Below are 21,177 nucleotides of genomic sequence, written 5' to 3' on the forward strand. Positions count from 1 at the left end.
TGCCTGCAATTGGGGATGCATGAATTCCCCTTCCCTCTGGGTCAGGAGGTTTGGAATCTGAGGATGATGCCAAGGTGGCAGTGAGTACAGGCTGCACAAGCAAAAGGTACCAGTGCTGGCAAGGCCAGTCTGGAGATATCAGAATTGTCCTTTTTTCTTCCTTTCTTTTGAGCAGTACCCCCGGGGTGAGAGGTAGTGTAGGAAAGGCACAGACCGATAGACTGACCCAGGGGAAGGACAGGGCATCCACTTTCCAAGCCATGCAGTGATGCTCCTTGGTGCAGAATTTGCTGAGCTGATGGATGGTGTGGGAGGGCAAAGAGGTCGACCTCCGGGATGCCCCATTTCTGAGTTAGGGTGAAGGTTCTTCTGTTGAGCTACCACTTGTGTGGGTCCAGAAGATTACTGCTTAACTGGCCTGCCAGAGAGTTGAGAGAACCTGGTAGGAATTGTGCTAACAGTTGCAGCTGCATGGCACAGGTTGTGTGCCAAAGAGTCATGGCCAGCCTGCATAGAGGCTAGGAGTGTGTCCCTCCCTGCTTGTTGATATACCACATCATAGTGGTGTTGTCTGTTTTGATCAGGAGAGCCCCTGGGGAGAGAAGGGGCCTGAAAGCTATCAAGGTGTGTTGGACTGCCATCATCTCTTTTTGGTTGATGTGCAAATGGATTTGCTGCGGGCCCCATTGGCCCTGTATTAACCTGCCGTCCAGGTGTGCACCACAAGTATAGTCTGATGCGTCTGTGGTGATGAGAAAGGTAGTGCCTTCTTGTGGGAGCATGCTGTTGCCCACCAAAGAAAATCTTTTCTGAGGCACGGAATTATAGGTATAAGAGACCCCAGGTCTTGAGTGTGTTGACACCAAAGGCTTTTTAGGTACCACTGACGTTTCCTCATGTGCAGTCTGGCATATGTAATAAGTAGTATGCAAGATGCCATGAACCCCAGAGCTTGCAGGATCTTCCTTGCAGATAACTGGGGTCTGGTGGCTAGTTGAGAGAAATAGGCTGTCAGGAAAATTTGTTTTTCTGGTGTAAGGAATGCCATTTGGGATGCTGTGTCCAGGCTTGGTCCCAGGAAGACAATCCCTTGGGTGGGCACCTTTTGAGTTTTTTTAGTTGATTGTGTACCCTAGGAAGATTAAGTAGGGTCTTTACAAAGGCCAGGTGCTTGAGCAGCTTTTCCTGGCTGTCTGCCTGAATAAGGCAGTCGTATAAGTATGGTTAAATCTGGATATTACTTTGTCTGCAAAAGGCAATGGCCGAAGTCAAACATTTTGTGAAAACTCTAGGAGCAGTAGATAAACCAAAGGGAAACGCAGAGAACTGAAAGTGTTGAGATTCTGCCCTGAAACGGAGAGGTTTCCTGCATGATTCCCTGGCAGGAATGTGAAGGTAGGCCTCTAAGATCTAGGGTGGCTAGCCAAGCTTCCTTGGAAAGCATGGATAGCAGCTGGTGGAGGGTGAGCATTTTGAATTTTGCCATCACCAGGAAGGTGTTTAGAATGGATAGATATAGGATGGAGTGCCAGGTGCCCTCTTTTCTGGGCACCAGAAAAAGTCTGCTGTAGAAACCTTGGTCTATCTGTTCTGCAGGAAAGTACTCTACTGCCCTCATAGAAAGTAGGGAAAGAATTTGCTTTTGAGCCTCTACCCACTGGTTTGGGAGGTAGACCTGGGAACCCTTTTGGGGTTGGAAGTGTGGAATAAAAATCTGTATCTCTGAGACACTATGTTGAGAACCCAGCGGTCACTGGTAATGGTGGCCCAGGTGCTTGTGTGGAAAGAGAGTTTTCCTCCTAGGGGTAAGTGAAGGTGGGCAGAGGGAGGGAGTGGGGGAGGAGAGTCATTGTGAGTTCTTACCATAAGGGGGTGGCTTAGAACTCCCTGGTTTTGAAGTGGATGTAGTCCACTGCTTAAATCTCTGCATTCCCTGTGGCTGCTGTCTGTGGGGGTCTGGCTCCCCGAGGCCTGGGCTGGACTGCCTTAGTGGGAGCAGGAAAGGACCAGCGCTTGGTGGGACAATGCCTGCTGAACCTGGATGGCTGCACCTGTAAGAAATCCTTAACTGTCTGCATAGATTTTGCTTTTTCTTCCATCTTTTTGAAGACCTCTTCTGCCTTCGTGCCAAATAAGTTGCCTTTATGCAAGGGGGCATCCAACAATTTAGATTTGACATGGTCTGGCAAGTGGTGTTCCTTACGCCATGCATGCCATCTAATGACAGATCATTTGACTGCTGCCCTGCAAGAAGCTTCTAGGGCATCAAAACCGCACTGCAAGGTGTGTTTAGTGACTTGACTTGCAGAATGCATTAACTCTTTAGATTCTGCACAAGCAGGAAAGGAAGGCATTTTTTTGTTTGAGGAGTTCCAGGGTATGTTGCTGAAATTTTGGCATATGGATTTGACACTTTACTGCCCTGACATCAAGAGTAGCAGAGGTGTATACTTTTTTACCTCATCTGTCTAGTGCGCGGAAATCCCTATTTGAGGAGGTGTTATTCTTAGCAAAGATTGCTTTAATCCCTTTAGGCCCTTGAGAAATCACCTCAGGGTCAGCAGTAGGATTTTTAAAAAGAAATCAGAGAGTCAGGGACTCTATAGTAACTGTCTGGTTTTCTGGGTGCAGGAGGGAGGGTGTCAGGAGTCAAGATGGATTCCAGGAAAACATCCTCCACAACATCCAGGACTGGGGGGATGGGCCAAGGGTCTGTACTGTGGAAAACCTAAGAATTCCCCGAGTCTCTTTTTAGACTGAGGGTAGTTCCTGACTCTCCCATTGGAAATGCTCCGTTAAAGTATGAAGGGTTTCCGCAAAGGAAAAATCCTCTGGTGGGAGAGGCTGAAGGGATGGAATCCTCATAAGTAGAGAGGGGTTGCATGCCTTCATATTCAGATGCATCAGAGTCATCTGACTCCTGTCCGGACAAAACTACAGGGGACAGATCTCTCTTCCTTTTGGAAGGGGTAGCTTGGCTTCCCCTGATCAGCATAATAAGGTCTTCCACCATTTTAAGCCTTTGAGACTGAGAAAAGGAAGCAGGTGCCTCAGATTAGGTTGTCAGTTTCTTGGGTGTGGTTTGTACCCTGGGCCTAAGAAACTCAGTAGTTTTCAAAAGACGTCAGTTTGTGTTGAGAATCGGTAGTGCTAAGGACTTCCTCGGAAGCCGGTGCCTGCTCAACGGGCTCTGGACCCATCCAAGGTAGAGATGACTGCTGGATCCTTAGTTGAAGTGTTTTGTGGCATACCCGGACTCCGAAAGGGTCTCGGTAGCGGCATGTGAATCCACAATAGTGGGCATTAGGGGCTGCGAAAGAGCCTCACCGAGGACCGGAGAACTGACGACTAGCTTAACAGAAGCATCGCCGGTAGGTTTGGAGCTGTGCGGTCTTGTCTCTGTCTTTATCTTTAGGTTTTTTTGAAAGATCTACTGTCGGATGGCTTACCAAAGCCATATTGGAATTCGACGAATGTATGCAAAAATATCTAGCTACAATAAGTGTAAGATGACGGCACAGAAGCGTCAACGGGGGACATCGTGGTCTGGGCCTAAACAAGTGACGCAGTAAGAATGCAAGTCTCTGTGTGGTATTTGCTTTCTAAAGGCGAGACAATTATTAACTTTTTCTGACATCGGTTAGTGCAAGAAAAAAGGATCTCCAACGGGGTATTTAGCTTTAGAAGACTAACTTCAGTTCGGTAGATGAAACTCTGGTAGGGGCCGACCGGCACTTGTGCGAACTGCTTCTGCTTCAGGCTCCACGGCAAGAAAGACCGATGTACTGCCTTATAATAGTGACGACCTGATGTCAGTCCTGAAGCGACAGCAACCGACGCAGAAATACTAAGCCTCTGGTTTTCGGGCCAGCCGAGGGCTACCCTGGCAGGGATAACCCAAATGTGATGACTGCAACAGTGAAACACAAAGAATATATGCGTTGGAGGGTTGGAGGACCAGATGCTGACCGGCACTCCAGAGACTATGTCCTCAAGTACTGCGATTTGGGAGATGCCACGCGGACCCTCTGATATGAGCCCTGATTCTCACTCGGCGACGGAATCGGACATCTGAGATTCCCTCCGGGATGTGACCTCGGGCAAAGGGGAGATTTCCTCCAGGCCTTCTGCCGAAGGAAGTTCCGAGGACTCCGGCTCGGACTCCGGCCTTCACTGGCCTCGAGAGCAACGGCTAGACTGGAGGTTGCAGCAGTCTGTTCGGGCCTACTCTTTTTGCCCTTCTTGACCGGTGGGAGGGGGCTCATCAGAGGGCTCCAACATCAGGTCCATACTGGAAGCTAGACGTCTGAGAGACTGATTTTCAAGGTAATATTTTAAGGCTGCGAGATGGCTTTTGAGGGTCTTGGGGACAAAGGGCTGACAAATACTACAGGTGGTATGGTCAAGTTCATGGCCTAGGCAGAACAGACAGAGCTCATGAGAATCCTTATGTGGAATTTGCCCTTCCTACCTGACATGTAACCCAAAACAGTAGCAAGTAACAGGTAACTCCTAAGGGGTAATTATTTGAAGCTGGATGAAGAAACGCTTCTACTGGCAATGCATCGACCGGAGATGGCAGTCACTTAGGTGGCAGTAAAGTTCTGAAGAGGTGCGTGCTGACATCTGCTTTATACCAGTCTGTTTACGACTGATGTCCGAGAGAGGCGCAAGACGTCACGAGTACCCTAGCGGGAAGTCACGAGTACCCTAGCGGTAGCATTTAACTTTTGTATAACAGCCAGACGTGTGAGAGTTCACCAGAGGCAAACTTCATATGCTGCTGTAGTCATGACATATGGATGTCATATGAATAGGAGGACATCAAAAGGTACGAAAGCCCTGATGAGGAGTCAGTTTTCTACAATCAACTATTGGTCCTTGTACTCCTAATAGAGCAAACAATAAAATATAATAAAAGGTTGGAACTGTTGCAGTAATAATACAGAAAGATTCCCAAAGGTGAAAGTGGGAGTTTGGAAAGTAATTTTGGCAGAGGTTAGGATGCCCTGCAAGACCACAGAAGCAAAGCCACCACTGGTTCTGGAGAATACAGGAAGGCTATAATATTTGGTAAAGGTGTGGACAGGGGACCAAGTAACATCCTCTAAAATTTCTCTGGTCCTCAGGAAAGCATTAGTAGCAGCTGCAGCTCTGGTAGAATAACATCAGACTAATTCAGGAGTATTTTCCACGACGCTGTTAGCAAAAAGCAATACAGCTAGAAATCCAATTTGAAATGGTCTGTTTGCTGACAGGTTCTCAATTTATTGTTTGCACAGGCTGAGTTGGTTGGACTTTCTGAATGACACCCCCACCACCAAACAAGGCACTTATCTTTTTGATGAACACTGGTCTTTGGACAGGCTGACACAGTCTATGAATGTGGATGCTTCTGGTTCCAATGTCAAGAAAGAGCTGTAAAATGGTGCTGGCCGATGACCATTACATCTAGAAGTCAGGTGTACAGGGCATCCATCAGCCCCCGTCAGGACGACTAAAAATCTCAGACTGTGACTAAGAAAAACCCATATTGTTATTACTGCCATAGGGAAGCACAATGAATCAGATAGTATTATGGTTTAAGTTTGCTTTCACAGTCACCCAGAGCCTAAAACCTGGACTTATTACAAATGTCATGCTCTCTCACAGTAAGAGACAAAAGGTGGTAAAACTGAAATAGCCCGCATCTCAAAAATCCTCCAAATGCAACGAAGAGGATCTTCCAGCACAGGTTTGTGCCAAGCGAAAAACAACAGACACTGCCTCAGCTATACTCTGGAAAAAAAAAACAGTATACATGGCAGAACAATTCACCCAAATGGTTCAGGGTTTTAAAGTACTCAAGGACTTCTTTCACAAGTGAGGGCCAGAAAAAGGATAGTACAGAAAGGTATAAGATCTACTTGATAATATCACCAAAGCAGCAACTCTAAACTAACACTGCCACCAGATAGCAGTGCTGGACTCCACTGCTCTAACATCTACTTCTGCAACATTATACAGAACACACAGCAAGAGACTGTTCATATAAAAAGAACAAGTGGCCTTAGTCAAAAGAGAAAAGCATGGTACAGTGAAACTGCTGAGTGATACAAACCATCACTGCCATTTGGTACAGCTGTAACAACTACCATGAGAGAACTACCATACTAGCTAGTAATAAGACTGCCAAGAAAATAAAAACAAACTAACATGTTTTAAAAACTTTCAACAAGGCCTGAAGATAAAGAACTATGGCTATCTATTTCCATGTCAGAACTGCAAAAGGAAACAAAACAGCCCATTGCAGCTTGAATGGCTATGTTCTCAAAATTCAGAATAGTTGGAAAGTAGCATAATCTTAGAGGAGAAGATGACCGCTCTGGTTGGTGAAAGTGGAAGCAGCGAGATGCCACCTGTGTACGAGGAACATTTCTACATCTTGTTGCAGCCATCCATTAAGAGAATTGAGCAAAAACAGTTTACAAGAAAACAAAACAGTGCAATAACTGCTTTCAACCTTTAATAGGTTCATAGGTGTTTACTAGGCTAATGACCACAAGGGCCTTTTTAAGCCTAGCCATGCATCTCACATCACAGCAACATTACTGTGAAGAACACCAGAAAGCTTCTGTCAACACTTCTACCATTTAATGGGTACCTACAATGAAAAAGCTAAAAAAGAAAGGCAAGGCCTTTTACACTTTCCTGCATTCCTTATGCTCATACTTTACCAAGGTTAAGGAACACAGAATGGTTTTAAATAACTAAGTGTGTTTCTTCAGAAGTCAGGACTAGTACACTCACAAATCAACATTTAAAGACTTTCAGATGAGGCTAAATGGTTTTAATGCATGACCAGTCTCCATCAGAAATGTTGAAAGATGGAAGTGATACTGCCTCTGTATCAGGATCCTCATTAAAATTATCTACTGTAACCTCATCTGTATGATTAATTTTACAATACAGGTGCCAGGAAGAAAAATAAGCTGGGATGACTGGTTGCGTTAGTAACATATACAAGGATTGTCCTCAGCTCAGCAGCATGTCTCACACACTACAAAAGGTACTGTCAAAAGTAAAAGAACAGAAATAGTCCTTTCTTTTTAACTTTTATAGTCCTGAACAGTCCAAACATTTCAGACTTTAAAACCTAGCTCATGCTAAAGCATGTAATGCCTGTCTTGTCACACACACATTTGGATAACCTGAAGCAAAAAGAAAACATGATTCACCAATCACTTTCAATCATTCTCTGGCTGAAATAAGTGACTAAAAACATATAAAAAAATCCAACTTTTTGTTTTAATAGCATTATTCCTTTTTAAGAAAGAATATGCAATCTGGCACAGAGGTATTTTAAAACAAATGCATACTAAGCAACAGATGTTCATGAATACAAGCTTGACAACATACCTGGTATTGGAATAGGCATGCCAGGAAGTGGCACCCGGAAAGGAGGGACCATTACTGGAGGAAAAGCTGGGATCGCAGCTGCTGGCTGTGGAACAACATGTGGAACTGTAGGAGGCATAACCTGAGGAAGTGGCTGGGAAATAATTTGCACCGGTGCAGAAACAGGTGTTGCTGTAGATACACTTACTATTGTAGGAGATGTCGAGACAACCGAATTCTGGGTCGGATGATCTTGAGCTGAAGAGGCTGACAGTAAAGAGATGGGAAAAAAAATAGGTTACCATCCAGGATGACATACTATGAAAAAGTAAGTTATGTACTCACCATAAAGTACAGTTTTGTACCTACCATAAATGTAGATGTTAGAGTGCTAATACAGCTGCAGTAATCACAGATGGGTTTTCTGCCGTCAGGCGGGTCCTCGGTCGGCCGAATTCCAAAGTCTAGGTCTGGCGTCGGTTGTTGTCGCTTTCTTTCCTGACGTCAGTGAGGCAGGGGTATACAAGACACAGCCGACGCCATTTTCTTCAGTCTTTCTTGCCCCAGATGTCAGGTGCCCCCAGAAGGAAGGCAATACATAAATTATATTTATATACATGCAATGCAATATAATAAAAAATCAGTAGTTGCAAACAAATATACCATAGAAGGATAACCCAAACAGGTTGTATGAAGAGGGTTAGGCCCTAGGCCTTTACCAAGAGGGGAAGGAGGGAGGGAAACCTGTACTGCAGCTGTATTAACACTCTAACATCTACATTTATGGTAGGTACAAAACTGTACTATGTTCATCGTGCATACAGCTGCAGTAATCACAGATGGGTAGAATCCCAAAGCTACGCACAGGGTGGTAGGCACTAGGTGGAACTGGGATGAGCCAGAATGCCCTGCAACACAGCAGTGGCAAAGCCTGCTCTAGTTTTGGAATATAAAGGCAGGTGGGTAGTGTTTTGTGAAGGTATGCACAGAACTCCAAGTGGCTGCCTCCAAAATATCTTTGGTAGGAACTCCTCTGAGGAAGGCTGTAGAGGTAGCTGTGGCCCTGGTGGAGTGGGATCTGATGCCTGTAGGGACAGATTTTCCATGATAGGAGTAACAAAACCGTATGCAGTGGCCTATCCATTTTGAAATTGTCTGTTTGGTAACTGGTTTCCCTTGAGCTCCTACAGCATAGGACACAAAAAGTTGTTCTGATTTCCTGAAAGGCTTTGTTCTGTCCAAATAATAGCGTAGCTGTCTATGGATGTCTAAGGAGTGTAGCAGCCTTTCCCCTTTGTTTTGAGGATTGGGGTAAAAGGTAGGTAAGTGTATGGCTTGATTTAAAGCTACCCTGGATACCACTTTAGGCATAAATGACAGGTTGGTTCGAAGGGAAACACTGTCCTGATGGAAGATGAGAAAGGGCTGCACAGCCACGAGGGCTTGTAGTTCCGAAACCCTACGAGCTGAGGTAATGGCCAGAAGGAAAGCTGTTTTCCAGGACAAATATTGTAAATCTGTTGAGGCAGCTGGTTCAAAGGGAGGCAATGTTATTTTTTCTAGAATGTAATTAAGATCCCAGGCTGGCACTGGTTGTTTCCTTGGTTGTCTTATATTCTTAGCCCCTCTGAGGAACTGTCTTAAGAGTGGGTGAGAGAATAAGGGTGGATCAGTGTTGAATTCTGCAGAAATGGCTGAGGCATGGATTTTTATGGAGGAAAATGAAAGTCCACTGTTCAGCAGCTCAGCTAGATACTGTAATACTCGAGGCAAATTCAGTTTTCTAGGATCCTGGCCTTTTTTCTCATTCCAAGAGCAAAACCGTTTCCATTTTGCGGAGTAAGCCTTTCTAGTAGATGGCCTTCTGGCCTCCAAAATGACATCCTGCACCTCTTTGGTGAGTAGGGTCTGTTGTGGTGTTAAGGAATTTTCCATGCAGCGAGATTGAGTGTTTTCAGCTGACTGTGAAGAGTTTTGTAGCTGTGCTGAGTCAGTAGAAGAGGCATTAGAGGTAGGGACCAGGGAGGAGTATACGTTAGGCTCCTCAGGAGTGGGTACCAGTGTTGTCTTGGCCAGTCTGGAGCAATCAGTATCATCTTCGGTCTGTCTGCTCTTGCTTTCAAGAGCACCTTGGGCAGAAGAGGCAGAGGTGGGAAAGCGTAAACTGTCCATGCTGCCCAACTGAATGAAAGGGCGTCCACTCTCCAGGCCTTTGGATGAAAGGTCCTTGAACAGAACTTTTCCATTTGATGATTCCTGTGGGAGGCGAAGAGATCTATGTCTGGCCTTCCCCACGCTTGGATTATCTTTGTAAACACTTGAGGATGCAACTTCCATTCGTGTGGATCTGTCATATTTCTGCTTAGATTGTCTGCCAGCGTGTTTTCCAAACCTGGCAAGTACTGTGCTTGAAGTTCGATTTGCCATTCCAGAGCCAAGTTCCAAAGTGTCATGGCTAGTCTGCACAGGGGGTATGAATGTGTTCCTCCTTGTTTGTTTATGTACCACATTACTGTGGTGTTGTCTGTTCTTATCAATAATTGTCCTGGATGCAGGAGGTCCTTGAAAGCTGTAATTGCATTTATCACTGCTAGCATTTCTTTTTGATTGATGTGAAGGTGCTTTTCCTTTTGGGACCATTTGCCCTGAATGCACCTGTCTGTCATGTGTGCCCCCCAGGCGTAATCTGCGGCGTCTGTTGTGATGACGATTTGCATGAGGCTTGCAGAATGGGAGACCTGTGTTTGTTTGACATGCTTGGGCTCACCATAGAAATTCCTTTTGCAAACATGGAATTATTGGTATTATTGTTTCCAAACTGTGGCTGTGTTGAGACCATAGTTTTTTTAGGTACCACTGAAGTTTCTTCATATGCAACTTTGCACATGGGATTAAAAGAATGCAAGATGCCATGAAGCCCAGAGCCTGCAGGATTTTCCTTGCAGTAAGCCTGGTACAATTTGCTAGTATTTTGAAGTACTGAGTTAGTTGCCCCTGTTTTTCTGGCGTAAGATAGGCCATCTGGGTGTTTGTGTCCAAGTTGGCACCCAGGAAAGTTATTTTCTGAGATGGTGTTAGCCTGGATTTCTCTTTGTTGACTGTGTATCCCAGAGAATTCAGTAACTGTGTTACATAAGCCAGATGTTCCAGAAGTATGTGCTTGCTCTCCGCTTGGATCAGGCAGTCGTCCAAATAAGGGTAAATGTGTATCCCTTGAAGTCTGCAGTAGGCAATTACTGATGCCAGGCATTTCGTGAATACTCTGGGCGCAGTAGATAAGCCAAAGGGCAATGCAGAGAATTGATAGTGGATTGAACCTGCAAGAAATCTGAGGTATCTTCTGCAGCTTTGTCTGATTGGGACATGCAGGTATGCCTCCTTGAGGTCCGATGTTACCAGCCAAAACTCCTTGCCCAGCATGGGAAGAAGCTGCTGTAATGTGAGCATCTTGAATTTTGGTGCAGTAAGAATGTGTTTAGGATGGATAAATCCAAAATGGGTCTCCAGTCGGTTCTTTTCCTTGGTACCAGAAATAGCCTGGAATAAAAACCTTGACCTTGTTCGTGAGTAGGTACCTCTTGAATAGCTTTCACGTCTATGAGCTTTGAAATTTGTAGTTGTGCCTCTGCCCTTTGATTGTGTGGCAGGTTTGGCATGCCTCTCATTTTTGGAAGTGTGTGAAAATGAAATCTGTAGCCTCTGTTTATAACGTCCAGGATCCATTTGTCTGTTGTGACAATATGCCAATTTCTTGTAAATAATGCCAGCTTTCCTCCCAAGGGTGCTGCCAGCTGAGACTTGCTTGGCATGGAAAGGAGGAAGTCATTGGGTTTGTTTCCTGTATTGTTGTGCACTGTCTTCGCCACCTCTTGGTGCTGGAGTTTGCCATTGCCTGCCTCTATATGATCCTTGTGATTGGCCTCTGCCCCTTGTGCGCCTGTATCTACCTCTTTGGGGCTTGTCCGTGGCTGGAAAGGGCCAATTTCTGCTAAAACGTGGTGGTTGAACCTGTAGAAAAGTTTTGACAGTTTGCATAGATTTGGCTTTTTCTTCCATTTTCCGTAGTATCTCCTCAGCATTAGTACCAAATAGCACATCCTTTTGTAAAGGAGCATCTAGTAGTTTAGCTTTCACATGATCAGGCAAGATTTGTTCCCTAAGCCAGGCATGTCTACGAATGACTGATCCTGTAACAGCAGCTCTACTTGAGGCCTTTAGGGCATCATAGCCACACTGTAAAGTGTGTTTACCCACTTGTTCTGCACTATGCATCATATCCTGCAACTCCTTCAAATCTGGTTGTTCAGGTTGAGACATTTTATTTAATTGTGATAAGAGAAACTGCTGATATTTAAGCATATGCAACTGACAATTTAAGGCCCTCATGGCTAGGGTGGCCGAGGTATATACCTTTTTCCCCCACCTTTCTAAGGATCTTGACTCTCTTTCGGAAGGTAGTGGATTCTTAGCAGTAGAGGCCTTCATTCCCTTGGGGCCTTGAGAAATGGTTTCAGGGTCAGCATTATGGCTTTTGTAAAGAAATTGGTGAGAGTTAGGAACTCTGTAGTACCTATCAGGCTTGACTGGGGCAGGAGGCAGGGAATCCGGATTAAGGCAAGCCTCCGAATAAACATCATCAAGTATGTCCAAGACAGGAGGTATCGCCAGAGGTCTGTGTTGAGGTAACAAGAGAAATTCCCCAAGTCTTTTCTTGGAATCAGAAAAGTCTTGGCCTTCCCAATGGAAGTGTTCCCTCAAGGTGTGCAAGGTTTCCCCAAAAGAAAAATCCTCTGGAGGAGATACAGAAGGAATGGACTGCTCTGCATCAGAATCTTCAAAAGGGGAGTAAGAGTGTTCCTCTATATCAGAATGTTCTGAAAAAATGGAGCCCTGATCAGAAGAGGGAGAATCTTCCTCCACTCTGGGTCTCTTGTCTGGAGGGGGTTGGGAACCCCTGATAAGAGTAATTAAATCCTCAGCCATTTTAAGCATCTGCTTTTTAGGCATGGGGCCTGGAGATGGGCCCTATGCAACAGGCCTCTTGGGATGCCTGGCTGATTTGGACTTAGTAAAGGCCTTAATGCAAAAGGAAGATGAGAGTCTAAAGACACCATGGGTGGAAGTGGACCTGTCCACATTAGGAGGCTCAACGCTCACAGTGGCTTCGGTGGTTGTAGTCTGGGCATGGGCCGAGGTACCTGTGGTCTCGGTTACAGAAGACACCGCCAAAGAAGTGTCATCGGTAGTCAGGGACTGCATAGGCGTCTCGCTGAGAACTGGACCACGTGTAGCCGGTTTTGGCGTGGTGTCGGTGGAGACCGCGGACCTCGCGTGTCGGTCCTTGTCCTTGCGTTTTTTGGACAAAACGGTAGTCGGAGTCTCCGACGACATTTTATAATCAAAGGCTGTACCAAAATAGTGTTGGGCGAACTCCGCCCGACGCTTAATAGTGCGTTTATTGAAAGTAGCGCAAAAGCGACAGCCCGAGACGTCGTGGTCTGGGCCTAAACAAGGTATGCAGAGGGAATGGAAATCCTTATGCGGTATTTGCTTCCCACAAGAAATACAATTGTTAACTTTTTCTGACATCGGTCTGAGGCAAGAAAAATTTCACCAACGGGGTACTTAGCTTTAAAGAAGACTTCGGTTTCCAATTTATCGTAAATTCAGGAGCTGACCGACCGGCACTTGCGAACTGCTTCTGCTTCGGGCACCGCGCGGCAAAAAAGACTGAAGAAAATGGCGTCGGCTGTGTCTTATATACCCCTGCCTCACTGACGTCAGGAAAGAAAGCGACAACAACCGACGCCGGACCTAGACTTTGGAATTCGGCCGACCGAGGACCCGCCTGACGGCAGAAAACCCATCTGTGATTACTGCAGCTGTATGCACGGTGAACATCAATGCACCTGTGATCTCTTTTCATTCTCCCTTGACCTATGGGGGTCTTGGACAAAACTTCAGCCACTTCCATAGACTTTGGCTCCACAGCTTGAGCTCCTCCCCTTACTCATAATCCCGTCTTTAGGCCAGATTACCTCAGATCAAGTTTGCCCTCTATTTAGCCTATAATCCCGCACCACGACAAAAAGTCAGTATGAAGACAGTCTAATTACAAATCAGATTCCAAGCAGATTAGAAGGCAAGGAAGAAAATGTGGAGCTCAACCGAAAGGCAAGGACAACACTCATCACAACATACTAGGAGTCTGAATGTAAATCTTCCAAGTAGGATGGGGGTTGGAGGGTGGGAGGCTGAGGAAAGAAAAACAGAGAACACAGATGCATTGTTATGGTGAGTACATAACTTTTGCAGCTGTTGTCGTCTTTTTCATCCATTCCTCAATGGATGGGACCAAGACCCCACCTAGTGAAACCCCAGGGTGGTCCTCAAGAAAGGATATTCCAAAGTACGGCAGAGCCAAAGTCTGCTCTATCCCTAGACAAAATATCCAATTTGTAATGAACAATAAAGATGTGTGTATCAGAACAAGTTGTAGCTGCATAAAAATGATCTATGGAAGCCCTGAACCAGAAAGCGGAGGACATGTCTAAAGATCTGATGGAATAAGGTCATATGCTCAGAATAGTACTAGGCTAACTGCCCATGTGGGTCATTTTAAGCCTAGCCAATTAACCCATGTAAGAATCAAACCCTGCACCTTGTGTCTGTAAGGCAAACATCTTAACCATTATGCCAACCTCCCTCTGGAATGACCTCCATCTGAATGAATCTTAGGAGGTTCAAATAAGGCCAATCTTTTCTTTATATAAACAAATGAAATGCAATCAGTGAACCATCTTGCCAAAGTTACCTTTGAGACCAACTTGTCCAATTTAGCTTTAGAAAACGAAACAAAACAGCTGGTCTGATTTTCTGAAATCTTTAGAATCTAAGCTGCCTACGAACATCCAACAGGTACAGCATGCACTCTCCTTTGGTGGAAAATTTTAGAAAGAAAACAGGAAGGTTGACAGACTCACTTATAGTTACTTCTAAAGCCACCTTAGTTAGAAAAGGATTAGTACTGAGGGATACCTGTCCTTGTGAAACATTAGATATGGTGGCTGGGAAAAGAGCCTGCAATTCTGAAACCTGGCCGACCAATGTGACTGCAACCAGAAAAAAGGATTTATAAGACAAAAACTAGATGGCTCAAATGTAGACCAAGTCACAACTTGAAGAAATATTGTTAAATCCCATGGAGGAGTAGGATTATGATCCTTAATAAGTGGTCATATCAAGAAGGTAACTTTCAGAAATGATTTACATAGTCTTGAAGTAAAAAAAGAATGTTTTCTACTGTTCAAAATTAGAGATAGCTGCAAGTTGGACCTTCACTGCAAAATAACTAGCTCCGCTACTGAAAAAGGAGACAAGAAAATCAAAGATAGCTGTAACAGGTGCTGAAAAGGGATTTAGTTGTCTTTGGAGAGCCCAAAGGGAAAATATTTTCCCTTTGCTCTTACAAATATTTCTAGTAGAATCTTTCTGAGAGGATGTGTCATAACAGGAATGAAAGCCTGGACTGTCTAGGCATCACTTGAAGTGGAGAAACCATGCAGTTAACTTGAGGGAACAAATGACTGGATCAAGTTATCCCTAATGGATGACACAAAAGATCTGGAGATGGATCCACTAAATAGGGAGAATGTACTAGATAAGGCCACAGGAAGGGAAACCAGACTTGTCGAGAGCAAAACAAGGCAATGAGGGCAAAGTACTTGCACTTTGAGTTGAGAGGGGAAGTGAAAGTTTCAGAATAAAGTTGGCTCCACAGACGAAAATGTATTAACTCCGCTACAGAGACCACTTGTGAAGGAGTAAGATGGACCTGCTCAGTCTGCTAGCACTCAGGACTTTGCCAGGATATGTATTGCCAAAAGAAAAAGGCCAGAAGAAACTGCACATTACTAAAACCTCAATGCTTCTCAACACAAGGGGTAGGATTAGGTTCTCCCAGTCTACCATGTCTGTCTGAATAGCAAACATCCCAGGAGGAACAGCAACTTGAAAAGCTTGCAATGTCAGTAGTACTGCCCTCATTTCCATGACATTTATGGAAAATTGACCCCCAAATGAGACCAAGTGCCATGGACAGTCCTTCCCAAATAATGTCCCCATCCCCATACCCTAGTTGGGAACGTGCATAGTCAATGAGGCCCTGGGTGCCAAAAAAATAAAGGGTAGCCCTAAGAAACTTACTTCTTCTGTAGTGATGCACCACTCTGCGTATTCTGTACAAATCCTTGTAATCAGTATCTGTGCAGTCAGAGGCTGTCATCTTATTTACCACTGCAATGCAAGCGTCCACTGCAGTACCCCTATAGAATACCTTGCTTAAGGTACTAGAGTTACAGAAGCCGCCATAGATCCAAACTGCTGCAACATTAATCTTGCTGGAGAAGGGAGAGAGAGAAAGAATGCAGAATCCTTGACTCTGCAAAGAGTTTAACCTGGTCTGTGGTAAGCTTGCGATCTGTGCCAATGTATCCAGATGAGCACCAATGAATTCCAGCATGCGAGTAAAAGAGCTGAGACACGGCGTAGTTCACGGATGCCCACTTGAAGAAATAGTTGGGAGTAAATAGTCTCTAGATTGAATCAGTAGAGGCATGGTGGGAGCAGAGAGGAGCCAGTTGAGATATGGAAACACCCAGAATCCTAGTGTTCTTAACTGAGCTGTGACCACTGCCATGCACTTGGTGATCACCCTGGGAGCTGTGGTGAGGCCAGAGAGCTGGGCCTTGAATTGGTAGCAACCATCTCCCAGCTGGAAACATATGTACCTCCTGGACTGCCTATTTTGATGCAATAGTACACATCCTGGAGATCTACTGAGCACATCCAATCATCCTTGTGCAACAGTGGCAGAATGGACTGAACCATAACCATTCAGAAGTTAGAGTGTTTGATGAATTAATTCAAGGTGCTGAGGTTCAAGTTCCATCTTAGGTCCATGTTTTTCTTTTCACACTAAAAATTAACCTCAAGAAAGTTGGGGCTGGGGGGTGGGAGGACCCTCTTTGCCAGTAGTTTTTCTATTTCTGTAGCTGCTGTTTTCCTCTGACATGGAGGAATGTCAGGAATTTTTCTGGCCCAAATGGGAGGCTGAAAGGAAGAGAGTATGTAATAACCTCTGAATATTATCCTCTACACACAAGTACCTTTGGTGATGGCTACCCATGCTTCTGGGTGCAGGGATAACACCCCCCCCCCCAAACTGTCTCCAGAGTGCAGCAGTCTGCCAACCATTCAGGAGCACTGAAAAGGCTTTTCAGAGAAAGGACCTCTGAAATCCTTGTGCTGCGGGCCTCCTCTGCTATGTGGGTGACTTCTACCATTAGAATTCCTCCCTATCATGGGGAACTTATCCCCCACAGGAGTCCTGGGAAGACAGTTGTGACTTGCAGAACCACATCTTCCTACCCCCTTCTCTGGTTAAATGAAAAAAGTTCTTTCAGGGGTAGAGAAGTGTATCCCTATATCCAAGGTCATTTTACCATCCTGTTCACTACTGCAGAGAGTTTCCTTCACCTCAGGGCGGAATGAAGTAGTTCTACTAAAGGGAGCACTGATGAATGACACCTTGAAGTGCTCAGCAAAATGCAAAATCACAAAGACGGATCCAGGTGTGCCTTCTTACTGCAATTCCTGAATCAGCAGCTCTCGAAGCTCCATCCAAGGCACGAGAAATCAGCCTCAGAGGCATGCAAAAGGGACTGGAAGGTAACCAGTTGTGAAGAAACAGTCTTCCTGCCCTCTGAAAACATGAACCCCGAGAGGGTATTGGAAAACCCGTTGATAAAGTCCCTCTTAAATCTAGTCAGGAGTCCCAAACAGTTCAGTGACCTGACAACAAAGGTCATTGAAGGTCACTGAATCATAAATACGCTTCCCAAATCTGCCCAACACCCGGGACTTTCTGTTTGAGGGACGGACAGAAGAACACTGTTCATCAAGTTCCTTCCTGGTGGCTGTTGCTACCCCACAGCATCTACTTGGGGACCCTTGCTCCAATGGGCAAGCGTTTTCTGGCGCCACCAGGTACCTGTCATGTTATTTTGGGAAAGGCCCCGTGACATCCAAATCTTTCCAAACCCAGTGTGAGATGAAGCACATCATATCGTTCACTGGGGTGAGGCTACCAATGACATACCTACACTGGGTCCAAAAAGCCCGGGACACTGTGCCCAAAGCAGGCAGGTGTGGAGGGGAAGGACCAGTGGGGGGGGCAAGGATGTCTTGTCCAAACAGGTGGAAAAAGATCTCTCTATTACCTCAAAGGCAAAAGCCATAAGAGAAGTAAGAAACAGCCTGGTAGTAGCCAAAGCTACCTGTCCAAAATGGATAAGAGCATCTCCATGATCCTTCCTCAGTGCAGAGGTCGGAGCTGTGCTGTCTAGCGCCAAGGCCAAAACAGGTAGGGATGGCTCTGAGATTGGTGGGGTGGGCTGGGATCAGCTTCACTGATCTGGCACCAATACAGATCAGAGATCCCTCCTGCTAAATCAAGAGTCTGTGCAGACTGGAAAAAAATGTAGCCAGTATTGACAAAGACCAAGCCTTTGGATCAGACACAGACAAACTCAGAATTCCCGGGTCCGAGGGCTCTGAAACAACAGGATGGCTAGGAGAGTAGGAGTCAAGAGTTGGGATTGGGCTGGTGGTAGACACAAGGGTCTGATAGGACATGGAGGACTCCCAGATTAATCTGTGTCTTGAGAAATTTCCTCCTCATCCTGTCCACATCTGCTTAAGTTAGACTCCTAGTTGATCAGAGGGATGAGAAGAATGAAGGTGGTCTGAATCCCCATCAGGAGTCTCTTGCAAAAAGGGTGACTGGAGCCTCAAGGGGTTAGGGTCAACAGAAAACCTTGGTGAGTGCTGGACCAGAGACTTGGATTTGGATCTTGCTGGATCCAAGTAGCGATCAGATGATTTTTGCATTTTGGGTGGAGCCAAGCCCGAAAATGGTGAAGGAAAATGATCGGGAGATCACAGAGTCCTTGGCCTTAAAATCGAAGAATCCCCTTTAACCTTCTATGAAGATTTTTCAGAAGAGGGGGGAGGCTCCAGCAAAAGACGCAGAAGGCAGCAGGCCTTTTATCACGTTTGTTATAGCACTCAACAAGCTCGTAGTGGCTGAACCATGGACAAATTTCACATTCTGCATTTAGATAAGCAGCCCTAAAGCAATATACCCACTCAGGGTAGGCATCAGAGTTGGGAATTGTACTCCCAAATGAAGTACACTTTTGTGAAGCCCACAGGCTTATCAGCCATCTTTAACGCACAGCAACAACCTTAACAATACAACAGAAAGGCGCACAATAAAGGAAGACTGATCAGATACAAACTATGGTACTCAAAGAAACACTACCAGCAATAGAGAACAGAAGTACCCAAAAATGGGTAGTAATAAAGTACAGACTAGATGAAAAGACCAGCACAAGGCCCATACAGCACAGCAATTCCAAACCAGGAACTTTTTTCAATAAGTATAAGGAAGAAGTTATGTACTCACCATAATGTTCCATGTGAGTTGTTCCATCTTGCCTTCATTCTTCACTGACGGGTTCGGAGCCAATCCTCAGCTCCGACATGGCCGATTAACAAAGCTCAAAGATTACCAGTAGCTCCAGACCAAGCCCCTTATCCCATGATGCATTGCTGGAATTACCTCAGATCTTGTTTGGTGCGTGTACCATATCCTAGTAAGAGGACTAATCTCCACAGACAGGAAGAAACACTGAATAACCAGGATGAAGCCAGTCGCCAGGTCAACTGTCAGCCAGGTGGGGGAAGGAGAGAGGGACGCGAGAATGAAGGCGAGATGGAACAACTCACATGGAATGTTATGGTGAGTACATAACTTCTTTATGTGAAGTTGTTCAATCTCGCCATTCATTCTTCACTGATGGGTAGCTACCCTAGCACCCTAACTCCTGGGTGGCTCACGGGAGTACATTTTTCAGGACCATAGAACCAAAAGAAGCCCTGTCCCTGGAGGCCTTGTCCACTTTGATAAAAGTGTGAGGCTTACACCAAGTGGCTGCAGCACAGATATTATGAAGAGGTAACTTGGTTTGAAAGGTCGAAAAAGTAGAGGCTGCTCAGGTTGAATGCGCCATCACTTTATGCAACAAAGACCTATTAGTAGATGAGTAAGTGTAGGCAATACAATCCGAAAGCCACTTGGAAAGGGTTGTTTTAGCCACTGGTCTACATTTTCTGGCTTCAGAGAATGAAACAAAAAGCCGGTCTGACTTTCTGAAGTCCTTCGTTCTGTCCAGATAATATCAAAGCGGTCTGTGAACATCTAGTTTGTGCAGCATGTATTCTAATTTGTTGGTATGGTTGGGGGAAAAACTGGCAACTCAATAACTTGACTGATGTTTGTCTCAGAACATACTTCAGGCAAAAAGGAAGGGTTAGTCATAAGGGATACTCTGTCAGGATGAAAAATCATATAGGGGGGCTTGATAGATAATGCCTGAAGCTCTGACACTATGCGGGCAGAAGTAATGGCCACTAGAAAAACAGTTTTCCATGACAGAAATTTGAACTCACAAGATGCTGATGGTTCGAAGGGAGAAAGAATAATACGAGATAGCATGAAATTTAAGCTCCAGGGAGAATAAGGAGTCTTCACTGGAAGTCTCATGTGAAAGGTATCTTTGAGGAAGGCTTTGGATAACTGGCGTTGCATAATATTCAGTCCATCAATACCTAGATGGACATTAGATATAGCTAACTGGACCCAAACGGTAGCAGCTGCTGAGGCCAATGAGGGGCTATAAGAATGACAGTCCTTCCCAGCAACTTTGCTTTCTGTAAAAATCTGGGTATCAGCGGAATTGGGGGAAATGCATAGAGGAGACCAGGGGGTCAATCGTGTACAATTGCATCCCTCGGGGGTTCTCCCGGAGGGTGTATCAGGGCAAAGTAGCTTCTGCATTTGGTGTTGATGTGCCGGGCAAAAAGATCACAGCAAGCCTGGCCCCATTTGCAAAAAATCCAGTCCGCAATCTCCTGTTTGAAGGACAACTCGTGTGGCAACAAAATTGCCCTGCTCAGCTTGTCCGCTATCACGTTGGATCTCCCCGGGATGTGCGTTGCCAACAGAAAGCGCTGGGATGACACAGCCCACTGCCAAACTCTGAGGGCTTCTCGTCAAAGGGGGTAAGACTTGGTCCCGCCCTGTTTGTTCAAATACCAGACCCCTGACATGTTGTTTGTCTGTATGGCAATTGTCCTTAGAGGGAGAGAGTCCTGAAAGTACTGCAGCACCAGAAGTACCGCTCTCATCTCTAGGACACTGATATGCAAATGTGACTCTTGATCCGTCCATGTGCCTTGGCAGTCTTTCCCTGAAAATGCCCCCCCCCACCTTATAAGGGAAGCATCCGTAGTCACAGTGGCTACTGGAGGGGGGAGTACAAAGGGGCGTCCTATTGTGACATGTAGAGATGTTAACTACCACGGAAGACCCCCTGTTGAAAGAGTATGTAATCAGAATCAAATGGTCGTTGGCAACTCCTGGTAAGACCATTGAGTGAACAGGAGCCATTGAAGAATCCGCATATGCATCTTCGCCAATGGAATGACTAAAATTGCTGCCGTCATCAAACCTAGTACTTTCAAGACCTCTGCGGCTGGAGCTCTGTTCTTTGACACCAGTGAAGTGATGTGTTGCCGAAGAAATGATACCCTTTCGACTGGAAGACGTAGAGTGGTGGTTAAAGTGTCTAACTCTGCCCCTATAAAGAAGATATGCTGCAATGGCGACAAGGCAGA

General features: G+C 45.5%; 1 protein-coding gene across 1 annotated transcript in view; it reads right to left on the reverse strand.

The window, feature by feature from the left end:
- TCERG1 (transcription elongation regulator 1) overlaps positions 1-21,177 on the reverse strand; it is a 2,274,660-nt gene that overhangs the window by 2,107,252 nt on the left and 146,231 nt on the right. The window contains exon 3 of the mRNA XM_044069876.1: positions 7,399-7,644. Coding sequence (XP_043925811.1) covers positions 7,399-7,644 — 246 coding nt within the window. The remainder of the gene's footprint in view (positions 1-7,398; positions 7,645-21,177) is intronic.

Source organism: Protopterus annectens, chromosome 4.part0 (assembly GCF_019279795.1).
Source record: "Protopterus annectens isolate FY-2018-M chromosome 4.part0, PAN1.0, whole genome shotgun sequence".
In the NCBI taxonomy this organism is placed as follows: Eukaryota; Metazoa; Chordata; order Ceratodontiformes; family Protopteridae; genus Protopterus; species Protopterus annectens.